General features: G+C 41.1%; 1 protein-coding gene across 3 annotated transcripts in view; it reads right to left on the bottom strand.

The window, feature by feature from the left end:
• The window catches only part of LOC111144604 (sorting nexin 25), a 127,296-nt gene that overhangs the window by 36,795 nt on the left and 71,539 nt on the right, over positions 1 to 18,962 (bottom strand). For all 3 annotated transcript variants that reach the window (XM_022498985.1, XM_022498987.1, XM_022498986.1), the window contains one exon: positions 7,570 to 7,751. In XM_022498985.1, the coding sequence (XP_022354693.1) occupies positions 7,570 to 7,751 (182 nt within the window). The remainder of the gene's footprint in view (positions 1 to 7,569; positions 7,752 to 18,962) is intronic.

Below are 18,962 nucleotides of genomic sequence, written 5' to 3'. Positions count from 1 at the left end.
CAAATATTTACTGAGTGCTCACATACCAAGTGGTGTACTTATCCCATTATGTGCATTATTTAATGGTCACCACCCAAAGAGTACATACAATTATCCTGATTTTACAAATGGAGTACAAAGAAGCTAACTTGTCCAAAGTCAATCCCAATAGATATGGGATTGAAAGCTAGGCTTTCTGACTCTGTAGCACAGCTTCTTAACCATAATTAAACAGTTCCTCTCCTTAAGAAATTACCTTATTTGTGTTTGTAGCAAACTATGAATAGCATGGAATTCAAGAAGGAAAGCTGCATTTAGGAAAAATGCTCTACGAGAACTCCAGCAGAAACTAAAAGTCAGGGCATCTTTTCATATTCATGTGCGGAGTCCTGAGCTCCACTGGATGGGTGCTCATTTTGGATGGGTCTCGGATCAAATATAAGTTGATATGAAAACTGATCTTAGACAGTGGTTTGGAAGATCACAGGCTCACCCTGTCCCACAAACAAAACTAGGTAACTATCAAATCACCCTAAATGCCCCCAAAACTGACCTGAATACTGGCAGAACAAACTCCACAACATAAGGTAGAGAAAAAGCCACATTAAAAAAGTAGGAAATACAGACATGTGGCTCAGGAGAGCTGATGGATCCTGGTGCTGTGGTGAGGACGGAGCCAGGGTCACAGACAAGGATGGAGACGGGGGAGCACAGGGGGAAACAAATCCCCACAGTAACTAGCTTAGAAAGTAAGAGGGGCCAAATTTCAAATTTCGTGCCTTCTGGCAACCAGTGGGGCCTAAAGCCTGGAGTTCTTAGAGCCTGGAATTCTTAAATAGAGCCTGGAAGGAACTGTGCTACTCTTGGAGAGAAGGCTGGCAAACAACCTGCAGACATACAGAATGGAAACAGAGATCTGAAGAGCACCTAGGGCACACAGTGGGGAGGTTATTCACTCCTTTCAGAATGTATCCCAGAGAGGCAGTGTTCATGGAGAGACCACTCTGGGAACAAAGGAACTGGCCATATTCATCTTCTTCCCCCACCTCTCAGCATAAGTGCAGGGCTACCTGCAGGAAACAGCACTATGCCCACACTCACTACCTAACTTGCCGATACCAAGCAGCCCCTGTGCTTGTGCTCCAGTGGAACTGTCCCTCACAGTCATGTTTGCCTAAGTCCCAACATGGCAGGCCCCTCCCCAAGAAGACCAGCCCAAACACCTGCTCACACGTGTCCTGACTCAGGAGTTTTGTAGTTCTGCTGGCAGTGGTGATAGGTCTCACTTCACAAGCAGACTGAGCACATCTGGTTAAAATGTGCCACATTCAGTGCAGGGACCAAACACTGCCCATGACAGCCAAAGAGAGCCTCTCCAGATAACTGGCCTGAAGGATAAAGCAGCCAGGATGAGAGAGCAGAATACACACACCACATACTGGAGACAGTCCCAGAATCACCAGGCTTGGGAAACAAGGATACTACATGGTAGGACATTATAACACCTATTCTTCAGAAGGCCATTACCTTTAAGAACAGGAGAAAGAGGCAGAGATGCAGACAAAATGAGAAAACAAAAACTTATCCCAAATGAGGGTGCCTAGATGGCTCAGTCAGTTAAGCATCTGCCTTCGGCTTAGGTAATGATCTCAGGGTCCTGGGATTGAGCCCCATGTTGGGCTCCCTGCTCAGCAGGGAGTCTTCTCTCTCCATCTGCCCCTCCTCTGGCACTCACTCACACACACACACAAACACACACACACACTCTGTCTCTCTCTCTATCTTTATTAATAAAAAAATAAGTAAAATCTTTAAAATAAGAAATTTATCCCAAATGAAAGAACAGGACAAGGTCACAGCCAGACAGCTAAGTGAAACAGATATCAGTAACATGTCTTAAGGAGTATTTAAAGCAATGATTATAAGCATACTCACTGGACATGAGAAAAGAGTGAATGACATGAATGTCTTACATGTCTTACACAGAGATAAGGAATAACAAAGCGTCGACAAAGGGCTCAATAAACAAAATGGGAAACATGCTTGTAGGAATGAACAGCAGGCTGGAAGAAGCAGAGGAACAAATTAGTGACCTAGAAGACAGAGTGATGGAAAGTAACCAAGGTGAACAAAAGAGAAAAAAATGAATTATGCAAAATGAGAATAGGGAACTCAGTGACTCCATCAAATGTAGTAATATTTATATTACAGGAGTCCCAGAAGAAGAAAGAAAAAAAGGGGCAGAAAATTTATGTGAAGAAATAATACCTGAAAACTTCCTGAATGTGGGGAAGGAAACAGATATCCAGATCGAGGAGGCACAGAGAACCCCAAACAAAATCAACAAAACCAGATCCACATCAAGACATATTGTAATTAAATTGGCAAAACACACGATAAAGAAAAAAGTTTAAAAGCAGTAAGACAAAAGAAGACAGTTAAACCCCATAAGGCTATCAGGGACTTTTTCAGCAGAAACTTTCTGAGCCAGAAGAGAGTGGCATGACATATTCAAAGTGCTGAATAGGAAATCTGCAGCCAAGAATACTCTATCCAGCAAGGCTATCATTCAGAATAGGAGAAATAAAGAATTTCCCAGACAAACAAAAAGTAAAGGAGTTCATGACCACTAACCCAGCCCTCCAAGAAATATTAGAAGGGAAATTGTGAGTAGAAAGGAGAGACCAAAAATGACAGTACATAGGTAGGAAACACCAAAGCAGTAAAAATGAGTATATAAGTATAAAATCAGTCAAGGATCTCAGAAAAGGATGTAAAATATGATAACATATACCTAGAACATGGGGAGGAGAGAAATAAAAAATGGGTTCAACTTAAATGACCATGAATTTAATATAGACTACTATATGCAGAAGAGATTATATACAAACCTAATGATAACCATATATCAAAAACCACTAATAAATATGCAAAGAATAAAGAGAAAGAAATCCAAATACATCACTAAGGAAAATCACCAAACCATGAAAAAGAGAAAAAAATCTTTAGAAACAACCACAAAAGAAATAAAATGACAATAAATATGTATCTATCAATAATTACTTTGAATGTAAATGGACTACACACTCCCATCAAAAGACAGAAAGGATAAAAAAAATAAGACCCATCCATATGCTGCCTGTATGAGACTCATTTTAGACCTAAAGACACCTGCAGATTGAGGGGCGCCTGGGTGGCTCAGCCAGTTGAACATCAAACTCTTGATTTCAGCTCAGGCCTTGATCTCAGGGTCGTGAGTTAAAGCCCCACAATGGGCTCCACACTGAGCATGGAGCGCACTTTAAAAAAAAAAAAAAATGACACCTGCAGAATGAAAGTGAGGGGACAGAGGAACAGCTACCATGCAAAAGGATGTCAAAAGAAAGCTGGAGTAACAATACTTATATCAGACAAGTGGACTTTAAAACAAAGACTCTAAGAAGAGACAAAGGAGGACACTATATAATAAATGATAAAGGGGACAAACCAAAAAGAAGATACAATTGTAAATATCTAATGCACCCCACATGGGAGCACCCAAATACATAAAACAGTTAATAACAAATATAAAGGAACTTTATGATGATAATGCACTAAGAGCAGGGGACTTTAACTCCCTCCTTAGATCAATGGACAGATCATCTAATCATAAAATCAACAAAGAAACAATGGCTTTGATGACACATTTGATGACACATTGGATCAGCAATGGATATATAATATCCATATATATATATATATATATATATATAAAATGCATAATAAACATATATTTAGAAAATTTCCTCCTAGACCAAAAGAATACACATTCTTTTCGGGAGCACATGGAACATTCTTCAGAACAGATCACGTTAGGCCTCAAAACAAGTCTCAATAAATAAATTTTAAAAAATCAAAGTTATATCATGCATCTTTACTTACCACAATGCTATGCTAAATGCTAATGCTATAACTAGAAATCAACCACAAGAAAAAATCTGTAAAGACCAAAATTACATGGAGGTTAAATAATACGCTGATAAACAATGGATGAGTCAACCAGGAAATCAAAGAAGAAATTTTAAAAATTATGTAGAAATAAATGAAAATAAAAATACAATAGCCCCAAACCTTGGGATGCAGCAAAAGCAGTTCTAAGAGGAAATATATAGCAATACAGGCCTACCTCAAAAAGCAAGAGAAATCATAAATAAATAACCTAAACTTACACCTAAAGAACCTAGAAAAAGAACAACAAATGAAACCTAAACCTAGAAGAAAGAATGAAATAAGACTAGAACAGAAATAAGTGATACATAATCTAAAACAAAAACCAAAACCAAACAAAAGCAATGGAATAGATTAATAAACCCAGGACATGGTTCTTTGAAAAAAATCAGCAAAATTGGCAAACCTCTTGCTAGACTTCACAAGAAATAAAGAAAAAGGACTCAAAATCACAAATGAGAGAGGAGACATAACAACCAATACTACAGAAACACAAATATTTACAAGGGAATATTATGAAAAAATATGTGCCATTGGACAAGCTAGAAGTTTGGATAAATTCCTATAAACTACCAAAACAAATTAGAAAATTTAAACAGGCCAATAACCAGCAAAGAGATTCAATCAGTAATCAACTCCTAAAAACAAAAGTCCAGGGCCTGATGTCTTCACAGGTGAATTCTACCAAATATTTAAAGAATTAATACCTATTCTTCTCAAACTATTCCAAAAAACAGAAGAAGAAAAACTTCCAAATTCATTCTATGAGGCCGCATTACTCTGACACCAAAATCAGATAAAGACACCACTTAAAAGGAGAGCCACAGGCCAATATCCCTGATGAACACTGATGGAAAAATTCTCAACAAAATACTAGCTACATGAATTCAACAATACATTTAAAAAAAATCATTCACCATGATCAAATGGGATTTTTTCCTGGGTTGTAAGGGTGGCTCAATATTCACCCCAACACCACCCAACACCAAAAAGCAAATGGTCCAATTAAAAAACGGACAGAAGACATGAAAAGATGTTTCTCCAAAGAAGACATCCATTTGGCCAACAGACACATGAAAAGATGCTTATCACCAATTATTATCAGGGAAATGCAAATCATAACTACAGTGAGAGATCATCTCACACCTGTCAGATTGGCTAAAATAAAAAACACAAGAAACAATGGGTGTTGTTGGTGAGGATGTGGAGAAAAAAGAAGCCTAGTGCACTGTTGCTCAAAAAGTTAAAAATAGAATTACCTTAGAATCCAACAATTGCACTACTGGGTATTTACCCAAAGAATACAAGAACACGAATTCAGAAGGATACATGCACTCTGATGTTTATAGCAGCATTACTGACAATAGCCAAGATATGGAAGCCCCCCAAGTGGCCACTGACTAATGAATGGGTAAAGAAGTGTACGCAAGCACATGAGGGTATAATGGAATATTATCCAGCCATAAAAAAAAGTGAAATCTTGCCATTTGCAAGGACACGGATAATGCTACAGAATATTACACTAAATGAAATAAGTCAGTCAGGGAAAGACAAATACCATATAATTTCATTCCTATGTGGAAAAAAAAAGTGAGCATTGGAAGAAAACACTCCAGCATAAACATGAGAATTCGGCAACATTATCTAAGGCTTTCAGCCTGAAGCCTAAGGAAATAAATTTACTGAGGTTAAACTGTTGCAACAGCAATAGGTTGCTCTTTTCCTAAATATCTGGAGAAACAAGTAAAAATGGAGATAAAACCAGATTAAGTCTACTTCTAGTAAATACTGCTGGATAACATGTACTGAAATCACATTCAGTTCTCCTAAAATGATCTTCTTTGATATTTCTCAAGGTTTTCTTCTACTATAAGATCTAAAACCACATCCTCTTTTGACTAGGTGGCAAACTATTAGATGGGCCTTCTAGGTATAAATCTCTAATCTCCATTGGATCACTTACCTTTCTATTTCATAACTGTATAGGGCTTCTTTTTTATTTTATTAACATATAATGTATTATTTGCTTCAGGGGTACAGGTCTGTTAATCATCAGTCTTACACAATTCACAGCACTCACCATAGCACATACCCTCCCCAAAGTCCATCACCTAGCCACCCCAGCCCTACCGCACAACCCCACAGCAACCCTCAGGGACTCCATCTTATACCTTTTGTATTCTAGTACCTTGCACTATAACTGAGAGAATGTGGACCCTCAATAAATGTCTGTTGAATGAATGAATGAATGAATGAATGAGTATACGGGACACAAGAAGAGAACTTTTTCTGTGACAAAAGTGGCTAGAAATCTATCTAATAGTCCAGAAGCTGAGGAGAAAGGGAAAGAAGGACAATATTTAACCTGCCAATTCCACTCTCTCTCCAACATTCACCAAAAGGCAAGATTTTCACTTTGGGCCACAAAGCCAAAATTGCAGAAAGGTGTATTTACTAAGAGCAAAATAAACAGATCTCTAGCGGTAAGGGGAGACCCTTCCATAAAACAAGAGCTACTCGGGGCTGCATTTGTGCCACTTGTCCAAGATGTTGCAGAACAACAACTCTGGCTTGTGTTAGTTGGTCCAAGGTCAAGCATAAACTATCCTGAAGAGGCTCTAATGGTGACTGGGCCACAAACAAGAAAAAAGGTCAAAGTTCATCTCTGGAGTGAGGAGGAAGGGAAAAGTCACAGATAGGCATCTGAAGTCAAACCAAGAACTGAGTAAGAAAAGATCAAGAGACTAAAAACCCAAACAGGTGAGGTCAGAGGCTGTACCAGTCAAATTATACTGATGGTAGCCTCTTTGTGACTAAGTGCCATGTTATAAAAGAGAGGTTTGGAGATTGCCTTGAAGTCTTGTTCCCAAGTAGTACAAACAAGCTCCTCAGGGAGTGCCGCTGCCATTTCCTTCAACCCTAGCATTCCCTGGGTCTTGGAAGACAAGCTTGGGTCCTTGAGAGTAAGAACAGTACTGAGGTAGGGCTAGGACACTTCCCTAAGCTCCATGATTTGAGGACCCAGTATCAGACAGTCCAAAGTTTTGTTGTAAAAACAGTCACTGACATAGTATGGCTTAGTGAGAAAGCACTCAGACTGTGAAGCAACTAGATCTGGGTTTTTATCTAATTCTGACTCTACCTGGCCCTAGGTAATTCACCTAAACCAACTCTGTTTCTTCACCTGTAGAATGGAAATATCAAGAAATTCAAATTTCACTGAATTGTGGTGAGAGCTAAGTAAAATTATTTATAAGATGCCTTCTAGTCCATAGGTGGTTAGTTCTATCCAACTGGTAGTGGCTAACTCGACTGGGCCCTTGTAAATGTAAGTGCGTGCCTCAGGGTTTGTGGGTTAGGAAAACACACGTGGGCACATACACACACACATACATATACCCCGTGCCTACCTATCCTACCTGTTACCATTCGCAGAAGTCAAGGACACCAAGTGATACAGCTCTTTGTGAGCAAACGTATGAGTCTCTGTTTTGGAACGTATGTCCTATGTTAAATATCAGAAAGTTAAAAAACCGGATGGGAGATTACACGAGCGTTTATGATGAACATGAAATGGTCAAAACAGAAACCACAAAGCTCTACCTTCTGGCTTTGAGGCCCTTCTCCCTCATCCAAGGCCCCCTCGTCTTGCTGGTCATAGGCAGGGCCTCCCAGGATTCGGATTCTCTTCTCACACTGCTTCTTTGCCACAGTCAGTTGGTTAATGTACCTTTTCATATTCCTGGCCCTTAGGAGATCAGCTTTCATTGCAGCAGTTTCTTTACCTTGAATGGGATGGATGGACAGGACCCAGTCAGAGGACAAGGTATAAAAAGGGGAATGTAACAACTCTGAACGAGACTGGTGTCTGATGTGGTATATTTTGAACAGTGGGTACTAAAGAAGAGAATTCATGCTAAACACACATAGAGACATATATTACTCTCAAATAGAAGTATCATTAATTTCTAAATATACCACTGAGAAATCCTACTCAGGCATGAAACATTTAAAAAAAACACCTCATCTGTACACTTACACTCACAATCAATGTACATGTGTGTATGTGTATTTAAATATATGCATATATCATGTATGCAGAGTCATTCTTAAGCGTGGAGTGCTCACTGTGTGTTAGGCACTGGCTAGGCATTTGGGACCCGAGACCAATAGTTAGATCTCATGGAACTTATAGCCTAGCAAGGCAGAAATCCAAAGATAGCAACGGCAATTACGAGCGCGTATGGATTACAGAGAAAATGTGCAGGTATCCTTGAACTGCTTGACCAGTGCTCCTGACCCAGGTTTCCCTGAGCAAATTACACTCAAATGAAATGAAGCAGTGGAATGTGGCGCCCAGGGAGAGCAGCAGGTGTGAAAGTGAAAGCCTTGAGGCAGGAAGGAGAGAGCCTGGGAGGACGTGGGAGAGCCAGTGCAGCAGATGCAAGGGGGAGCTAGGGATCCAAAGTAAATGTGGAGGAGGCAGGAGCCAGAAGACACAAAGCCATTTAGTCTGTTTAGTCCATAGGAACAACTTCGGTCTTTAGCTCAATAGCACTGAGCAGCGTCTAATGGGTTTTTAAGCAGGAGGATGTCATAAATGGATTTGTATTTTTAAAGATTATACAGGAAGGATAAAAAAAAATTGGAAGGCAAAAGACCGTAAGAAGGCGAACCAGCTGAGACCACTGCAGTAACCGAGGAAGCAGGTGCCTAAACCAGGGTCACAGCAATGGCAGGAGAGGGGACTGGAAGGATCTGAGAATGATTTATTAAGAGAACAGGACTCTGTGATTGACCAGACGGGAGAGGACAGGCAGCTGAGGACTGTAAAGAAAACAAAGGTATCAAAGATGCTCCCAAGTTTCTGCCATGAGCAACCATGGCGGTGGTGGGGCCACTTATGAACCAGAGAACATTACAGAAAAAGCACGGTTATGAGAGATCTTAAATTCAACCACAGACCATGTGGCAGATGATATTTGCCAAAGGTGCTCACGAGATCTCTCATCCCACCTGCTCTTTTCGGTCAGTGTTACTTTGACAACCTCCCTCTGAGAAATAGGGTATGTGTTCCATTTTCTTGAACACAGGGTGGGTTTGTGATTACAGAGGAAGCAATACCATGACTTCTAAAGTTAGATCATAAAAGGCCACGCACTTGGAGCCCTAAGCCACCTGGTAAATCCCAGCCAGGAGGCCTCCATGCTTGTGGAGGCCTAAGCAGTCAATGGAGAGATCCACATAGAGAGGCCCCACAGACCATAGCCCTGGCTGGGGCCTCAGCTCACATCCAGCACCAACTTGGCACCATGTGCATACACCATCTTAAAGGGGAGGCATCCAGCCTCCAGGCATCCAGTCAAGCAGAGGAGAGTCATCCCTGCCAAACCTGCTCAAACTGCCAACTTGTGTGCAAAAGAAATGATTATTGTTTAAGACACTGCCTTTTGGAATGGTTTTTGTAGCACAACAAAAGAACAGGTGAACAGAGTTTGAGGGCATTTGGCTCCCTGAGTGGAGAGGGAAGGTGTGGAGTTGACAAGTATTCAGCAGTTGATGACAACTCAAGTCACAGGAGGAGGTGAGACAACCCAGAGAAGACAAAATGGTCCCAGTACAGAATCTAAGTAAACTCTACATTTAGTAGTGAGAAAGAAGAAGAAAAGCTAGCAAAGGAGATGGTAAAGGAGAGATAGGAGAGATAGAAGATGAACGTGAGTGTGTGGTTTACAGAGAAGCCAAAGAAGAAATTTCAGCAACACAGGGAAAACAGAATCTCCTGTGTGGTGCTGCACAGCCTCCTAATGGTCACCATGCCTTCGGCTTTGCCCCCCCTTCAGTCAGCATGGCAGCCGAAGCTAACCTATGTAACGTATCAACCCAGTCACATCATTCCCCTGCTCAAAATCCTGCCCCACGCCATTTCACCCGCAGGGAAAGACAAGGCTCTTTTAAGGGTACAGAGACCCTACACACTCCAGCCTCATCCTCCCCAACTCTCCATAGTAATTACACCAGTTTCCTTATGGGCTCTTGCCTTTTTTAAATAAAAGCTTTATTGAGATACACTTCACAGACTATATGATTCTCCTTATTTAAAGTGTACAGTTTAGCTGCTTTTAGTATATTTACAGACTGTGTGGCCATCACTGCGATCACTTTTTTTTGAAGATTTTCATCACCCTCAGAAGAAGCCAGGTACCCACTAGCAGTCACCCAACCCTCTCAGCCCTGGGCATTTTTATGGGGTTTTCTCTACAGATTTGCCTCTTCTGGACATTTCACATAATACATGGTCTTTGGTGACCAGCTTCCAAAACACACTGGGTGGCTGCCTGCTCAGGGCTTTTTCATGCCTTCCCTCAGCAAGGCCCTTTCATCCCCTCATGGCACCCCCTACCCCCCAGGATCTGCAGGGCTCATTTCCTCACCTCCTTCAGATCCTCAGTTCAGGTCTTGGGGGAGCCCTCCCTAGGCACCCTATTTCTAACAGCAACCCTAGCCTACAACCCTGCCTTTCTCCCTCTCTGCTTTACTTTCTCCACAGAACCTATCACCACACTTATATTCAACTTATTTATCCTGTAGGTAGGTCCTCATCAAGGTTGGCATTTTGTTTATTTACACACTATTGTGTCTCCAGCACCTACAGCAGTGCCTGGCAACACAGTGGGAATTCATTAAATATTTGTTGAATGGGTGAATGAGCGGTGTCAAGCATTCCTGAGAGGTCAACAACCATAGAGCTAACATTTCACTATAAGTGCTTACTATGTTTCAGGTATTGGGCTTCTCTAGAACTTAGGCTCTAAAGGAGAGAAACAGAGTATCCTCATCTCCCATTCTTCACTTCACTCTGACAACATTGATTCTGCCCTTTCTCTCCACCAAACCTGTTATTGTCAATCACTAACAACCACCATGTTAAATACAATGGAGCGTTTTCTTTAGCGTCTAGAATCAGAATTCTGACGGTGCCACTTAGGAATTACCGATTTTAGCAAGAAATTTTTAAGATTTAATTCAAAAACATTTACAATGGTATGTTTCCTTATGTTAGCATTATATAATTTCAAGTAAAAGCAAAAAAGTTACACAATATTGATTTTTTAAAATGACTAAATATTTAGTCATCTCCCTGTGGAGAATGGACTGGCTTGGCATACACAACATAGAAGCAGGATTGGGATTGAGGGAAGGCTTCTTTTTCTTTTTTCTTTCTTTCTTTTTTTTTAATGGGAGAGAGATGAGCTGGTTTTATTGCTGATGAGAAGGAATCAACTCAGAGAGAAAGAGAAGTGATGATGGGGAGTGGCATCCAGAAGACAGGTAAATAGAGGATTCTGGAAAAAGGCCACCTCCTCCATCACAGTCACAAAGAAGGCAGAAGAGATGGGCACACCTACAAACCAAGTTTGAAGACTGGTGGTTGGAAGCTGGGGCCGTTCTCCTCATATGGGCTCCATTCCCCTGAAGTAGTGAGTAAGGTTATCTGCTTACAGTGAGATAAGTAAAAAGGGCAAGTGTCAGAGGCCTGCAGAAAGTGGGGAAGTGGGAAATCCTCTATGGAAAGCAGAAGAGCAAGCTCACTACAGAAACAGTGAGATTGTTTCAGGCAATGTTTGGGGACTAGGTGACCACTAGATAAATATAAATATACCTAGGCAGATAGATCACACCTTCTGAAAGGGAGTCATGATGTGCTTGGCTCAGATTGGAAGTACCTGTAATAAAGGAAGCTGGATTCTGCCTCTTGGTGCCCCTGAAAGTGTTTTATAGAATGCTTTGTAATGTTTTCTAGAACTCTGCTGGAGTTCTCCAATCCCTAGAATGATCATTACCTCTCTCATGTCCCACTTAGTCAATTTGTGCAAATGCCTAAAACAATACCCAAGCAGACTGAACAAATTCACTGAAAAAACTTAGATGAGTACCACAAAACATTTTATCTTTCAGAAGCAGATTTTTTCAGCACTTAGCACAAAGGGTAATAGGTTGACTTCAGATCTATAGATTTCCTTGTTCCAGAGGGTCTGTCAGATATTATAGGATGACTTTTCTGTACGTGTGCTGAGGAAATGCTTTCGACTTTAATAATAGTTTCTTAACTTGTCCTATACTTAAAGAATAGGTCCTGACCAAAGAATTAATTAACCTAGGTTAATAATAATAATTATGACAGTCTAAAGAAGAAAAAATAGTATTTCAGAGTCCCCTTAGTGGGAAAATAAAGGTGAATGTAAGTCTGCCTCCAAATTAGTCTATCACAAACTAGGATGTTTTCTATGGGTAACCAAATGACATACATGGATTGGAACAGCTAATTTTTCAGAAAAAAAAAATTTCATTTTTATTTTTTTTAATTTTTTTAAAAGATTTTATTTATTTATTTGACAGACAGAGATCACAAGTAGGCAGAGAGGCAGGCAGAGAGAGAGGAAGGGAAGCAGGCTCCCCGCTGAGCAGACAGCCCGACGCGGGACTCTATTCCAGGACCCTGGGATCATGACCCGAGCCGAAGGCAGCGGCTTAACCCACTGAGCCACCCAGGCGCCCAAAAAATTTCATTTTTAAAACATAGATCTTTAAAATCCAAATGTTAGACATATTAAAATATTCTAAAGTTTAGGAACAAAATAATTTCCTTTTATAAAATAAACTAGAGTGCAGTTTTAATTTGGGGTTAAAATGGGCTAATAAAGAGCCACATATAGGAAGGAATCGACACACATTTATCAACAACCAAACTCTTCTCTTAAGAAAGCATAAAAGCCTTTCTAAAAGCACAAAAACTAGAAGCAAATTCCAAAAAAAAAAAGTAATAGAGAGAATAAACCTTCATCTAAAACCCAGCTGCAGGGCTGAGAAGAATATTCTCGTGTTCTGCTTGAGTGCCGCCTGCTCACGCGAACACAATGCCGTTGTCTGATCACAAAGCTTGTTGCTAACAAATTCGACAGCAGCTTGTTGCTTAGGCAATTCTGTTTATTTTTGCCTCGGAAGACGAATGCCACGTTCAGTGCTAAATGACTAACATGGAACTCATGCAGCCCTTGTGTGGGTCGTGCCAAAATCCTTGTAAATCCAGCGATGCTCATGAATGTGCTCTGTGACCTGAAAACCCATTCAGTCGGGAAATATTCAGGCCATGGAAAGTAAAGGCCAGTGGGTATGTGACAACACACTGTGGCCCCACTCAAGCCAGATTCACGCGGCTGGCTCTCCGGAGAGCGTTAGGGAACACTGTGCATTGTTACAAACTGGTGAATCGCACAACTGTTTGACCTAGCTTTAAAAAGAAGGCCAAGAAGATGAACAGCAGCAGGTGAAACAATGAATGGCAGTGGTTCTTGAAACTGGTGCCAAGATGAACACACAAGTGATAGAATATTCTAAAGCAATTAATTATAAATATTTACTGTTCTTCCTTCTGGATAGTCCAGATTCTACTGAGGCCAGAACAAAAGGAAATGGGTTCATTGGGTTCCTCTGCTGAGAAAAGAAATTCAGATTACACATTGGGTGAATGCTTTTGGCTATGAAGACATTACAGGAGACCTATGGACAGTATCTGCCACTGCTTTCTCCTTTAAACCTTCTGCGCACGACAGAGTTCTTCCTCAAGCAAGTGAAGTGTCTAGCAGTAAAATACAAACACCAGGGAGAACTGCTAGGTACAACTTCTAATGAAGCAAAGGAGAGTGAAGTCATTTACAGTGTAAACTAAGGACTCCAGAAATAGCACAAGTATAAGTGAATTAACATGGCCCCACTTTCTTTTTCAGGTCCTAGAAAATGTCAGGAGCAAGGTACTTTTTCTTTTCTCATAGCACGCTACCGAATCCCAAGACATCTCCTGCCAGCAGCACTCTCAGCAGGCTGACTGGGGGAGTTGATGGGTAACAGAGCAGGGATTCTCATCATCAGCACTGCTGACATTCTGGGCCGGATAAATTTCCTGGGGGCCATCCTGTGCATTGTGGGATGCTGAGCAGCGTTCCTGGCCTCTACCACTAGGTGCCAGCAGCATTCCTTCCCCCAGAAGGGACAACCAATAAGGTCTCAGGACACTCAAATGTCCCTGGCACCCTGAGGGGTGGGGGTTGGGGGGACTATGCCCTGCACCCCCACCCCACAAAGAAGTACTAATATAGCGGTACAAACTCTGTGATAGTTAAGAAGACAAGGCTGCACACTTGCCCCCTTCCCCTGACTCCCCAACATGTGGCTCTCCTCCTGCAGGCCTGCTTTTGCCCCCCAGACCCTTGAGGTAAGGAATTAAAGTTCCTCATCAGAAAATATTGGGCCTCCATTCCTCAACTCGTGTCCATAGTGACAAACTAACAATCATTTGAATCTTTCTGGTACTTGTAAATAGGAGTTTTAATAAACCCTCTTGAGAGGAGGATTCAAGGAACAGGTATGCATTTACCTAGGGAATAGTCAAGTTCCACCATGAGAAATGGTGCTTGACTTCTTAACATGAAACTAGCAATTCTCAGTAGTTACTAATCATCAGCAATTTCTTCAAAATTATCTGAAAATCACCTCAGAAGTTGCCCAGGAACTAAAATATATATATTTATCTTACTTTTCAACTTGAGGCCAATATGTTCTTTTTCAAAAAGAACAAATGGAATTTTCTTACCACATCAAACACCTGAATTTCAGTCTAAAGTGTCACTCCACTTTAGCAGAAAGCATACTTAAGGAATAAGCAGATGTCACAGCAGGAGCTGGTGGTGGAAGTACTCGTGTTACAGTGGAGAAGACTACAGAGGGCTGGTAGTTTGACCTGGCCCCGCCTGGTCAGGGAGGCTTATAGTACACCTTTTCTTCTTCCTTTAAATCTCTCAAGTACTGAAACTTCCAGCATTTCCTTTGGTTTAAAGCCCTCCAACATGCTTACAATACATTTTTAAAGTGATAATGCCGTATCAACTAAATCCACACAAGAACTAAAAGAGTCCTGCTCCCAAACTGGAATCATGAGTTGAACAGGCACAAGACATACACTTAGAACACAGATCCAGCCCAATAATTTGTTAAGTTTTGAACAATTCATAACATCTACCCATGGGAGTGAGCAGTGTGATGGGAAGAGACCAGGACTAAAAATCAGGAGACCTGGGTTCAAGTTCCAAATCTATGTGTGACTAACTAGTTCTAATTACACCAGGCATATTATTTACCATCTCTGGACCTAAACTTCATTTGTATAAATGTGGGTGTCATAATATGTGATGATTAAAGTTTTCTTGAGGTACAGAGGTGGTCAGAGGACTGGCTATAATGTTTTGGGACTATATAGAGAGGAACGGAAGTGCCCTGAGCCCTTAGTCCCTCCAGGCAGAGGACAGACGGGGACCAGGGAGCCAGATGGGATGCTGGAGAAGGGATAGCAGAGGCTGCAGTACTCAGCGTATGAGGGCTGGGCAGGGAGAAACCCTGGCAGGGGCCCCGGTAGCCATGGGCTGAGGTATCTTCTAAGTTTAGTCATTCATAAATTAGGAACTGTTTTTATCAGATTACTGCAATGCTAGAAAATCAGATCACATCAAAACACAAGGAAGGACCCTGAGAAGTCCACTAAAGTCTACAGATTAGCTCCCTTCTTTTAGGCAGGGGCATCTCTAAATGCAAGATCAGACAAAGAAGGTACATATTATCTTTATTAAAATAATTCCTAATATTGGATAATGGATAGCATTATGGATCTTATCCATACACATATGTAATATTTTCTGAAGATCTTCTATAGTTCTACTTGATATATTCAATTCCAAAACTATTTAAACTCTAAAGTTGCACAACTTGACCAAAGCCTCCCCACCTGTACCATGAGTATATTACTCCCCAGTGTATACTATTTATACTTTGCAGTTTCTAGCAGACTCAAATCAACATCATGTCCTTTGTTGTCATCAGCTGAATAAATGTTACTCGTGAATCACCTTAACTATTCTTCATAACATTTCAGGATTCAGAACAGAAGAACAGAAAAGAAGGCTTTAAAAAGGGAACTGTAATCCTAGACTTATATCCACCAAACTGCAGGGACAATCTCTGTGTCCCAGTACTACTTAGAATTCCTATAGTTGGCCAGTGTCTTAGTTCATTCAGGCACCTCCAACCACAGACTGGGTGGCTATAAACAACAAAAATTTGTTTCTCACAGTCCCGGAGACTAGAAATCCAAGATTAGGGTGCCAGCATGGGCAGGTTCTAGTGAAAGCCCCTTTCCAGAATGCAGATGGCCACCTTTTTGCCATGTCTTTACATGGTAGAAGCAGCTAGGGATCTCCATGGAGCCTCTGGATAAAAGTACTGCACTAGTCCCACACTAGTGGGACTAGGGCTCCACACTCATGAGTTACATACTTCTCAAAGGCCTTACCGCCTAATACCATCATGTTTGGGGGAGTTAGGATTTCAGTGTAAGAATTTTGGAAGACACAAGATCCATGTCCAGCCTTTGCCAAGAGGTGCCAGGCTGTGTGGTCAAGAAAGCCAGACAGGTTTGTGACCTTCCAGGGACCTGCATGACACAGAAGGCAGGGGCAGCAAACCTGGCCGCCATGGGCCATTTAAAAACTCAATTCTTGGGATGCCTGGATGGCCAGGTTAAGTGTCTGCCTTTGGCTCAAGTCATGATCTTAGGGTCCTGAGAAAAAGCCCCACATTAGGCTCCCTGCTTTCTCTACCTCTGCCTGCCATTACCTCTGCTGGTACTTTCTTTCTCTCTGTCAAGTGAATAAATAAAATCTTTTTTTTTTTTTTAATTGGGGAGGGGCGCCTGGGTGGCTCAGTGGGTTAAAGCCTCTGCCTTCGGCTCAGGTCATGATCCCAGGGTCCTGGGGTCAAGCCCCGCATCGGGCTCTCTGCTCAGCGGGGAGCCTGCTTCCTCCTCTCTCTCTCTGCCTGCCTCTCTGCCTACTTGTGATCTTGGTCTGTCAAATAAATAAATAAATAAAATCTTTAAAAAAAAATTGGGGAAACATGAACATTCAGACCATAACAGTTCACTTATTTCAACAGACTATTACTCAACTACTCTGGCTGTTCTAATTGTAAATAAAAAGCTAAAGAGTTGGATACTAAAATACAAACATTAATACATTAATGGCTCTTCATAATCTACAGCAGTGGCTCTCAAAGTGTGGTTCCTGGATGAGTAGCAGCAGCATTACTGCAAACTCCTGGGTTCACTCCAGATCTCCAGAATCAGAAACTGTGGGGCAGGGTCTGGGCATCTGCATTATAACAAGCCCTCCAGGTGATCCTGATGTACACTATAGTTTGAAAACCACTGTTCTACCGGATTTAGCCCAAACTTCTTAGGATAACTTACAAATCTCTTTAGTATCGGCCCCTGTCTTCCTATCAAGCCTTATTTCTTCATCACATACCAAGCACCAGCACAGTGTCTCATCTGACAAAGCTTATACACAGGAGCCCATTCCACACCTCTCTTCTTTGTAGACATGTGGTACCATTTACCCATTTCCACCTGATAAACCCAGAAGAAAACAAGGGCCACTCAATCTTTCCAACTCAATGCTGCTCCTCTTAAGAAAAAGTCTTTCCTGACCTCTGTTCCAGGTAGAGCTGACTGCTCGACACTTCTGTTCCACCACTAAATTCTGAACATGTAAGTCTCACTGCATTTATCAAATTGTATTATAATTCTGTATGTGTGTCTCCCTGTCTCCTTGTCAGACTATGATCTCCGTAAGGTCAGAGACAGTTTTTTTTTTTTTTTCATTACACAACTGTGCCTACACATAATGGCACTCAAAAAAATGTTTGCTGAATGACTAAAGACCTACTTCTGGTGATTATGACTTCCTCCAGAGTATATTATTCTCTACTGATATGAGGGTTCCTAAAAACTCAAGAGCTTTCTTTCCAGAAATCAGGAAAAGTGGGGCTGTGATCAGAGATGTCACATTTGAGATAAAATATAAAGATAAATAGGAATCACCTAGACAGAGTGAGACTGAGAGGAGGGTAAGCATTCTTAGAAGAATCAGCAAAAAGGGCAAGGAATATGAGGAGGATGAATCAGGGTGAGTTGAGGAAAAAGAAACATTAATGTGGCTAGAGTACAATGAGAGGGAATGGAATGGCAAAAGATGAGGCTGAAGACAGAAACAGGGGCCAAAGCAAGCAGGAATCTTGTAGGCTGCATGTCCAAGAACAATGGGAAGACAATGAATGGTTAGAAGCATGAAGGTAACATGATGACAGCTGCATATTTTTTTAATCATTGTGACTTCAGTATGAAAAAATATGTTAAATAGGGGCAGGAGTAGATAGAAGGAGACCAATTAAGAAGCTATTACCATTGTTCAAGAGAGACTGGTACTGGAAGATGGTTGCGTAAAAGAGAACAGAGTTGAGATATATTTAGGAGGACAAACTGTGTGACAGTAATGGACTAGACATAGTATATGATGAAAGAAATGACTCCTACTTTATGGGATATGGACGGACAGTATTCCCATTCACTGAAACAAGAAACTAAGAGGGGGACCAGTTATCTGGTACTTTGATTTGGACATTTTCATTTGGAGGTCCCTTTCTGATATCCAAATAAAAACACTGAATAAGTAGAAAAGTAGAGAATGGAGGTTCTGTAGATAGAAATTTGGAGACTTACCGGCATATAGTTAAGGGAAAGAGAAGACTAGCCAGATAAAGGGTAGAGACAGTGCTACCCAACAGAATTTCCTGTGGTGATGGAAATGTTCATTCTGTGCTATCCAATATGGCAGCCACATCTGGTTACCGAACAATTGAAATGCAGCTGGTATGTTAAGGAACTGAGTTAAATTTGTATTTACCTTTAATTAATTTAATAGCTCTTATATTGGACCACGCAGGTATAAAATAATGAGAGAGTTAGAAACAAATACTGAGGAACTCCAACATTTAAAGGCCAAACACAGAAGAATAAGCAAGCAGAAAAACAAGTAAGAATGAGACAAAGT

This window comes from Enhydra lutris, unplaced genomic scaffold (genome assembly GCF_002288905.1).
Source record: "Enhydra lutris kenyoni isolate GAN:26980312 unplaced genomic scaffold, ASM228890v2 scaffoldscaffold11, whole genome shotgun sequence".
Taxonomy (NCBI): Eukaryota; Metazoa; Chordata; class Mammalia; order Carnivora; family Mustelidae; genus Enhydra; species Enhydra lutris.
This window is presented reverse-complemented; position numbering and strand designations above follow the sequence as displayed.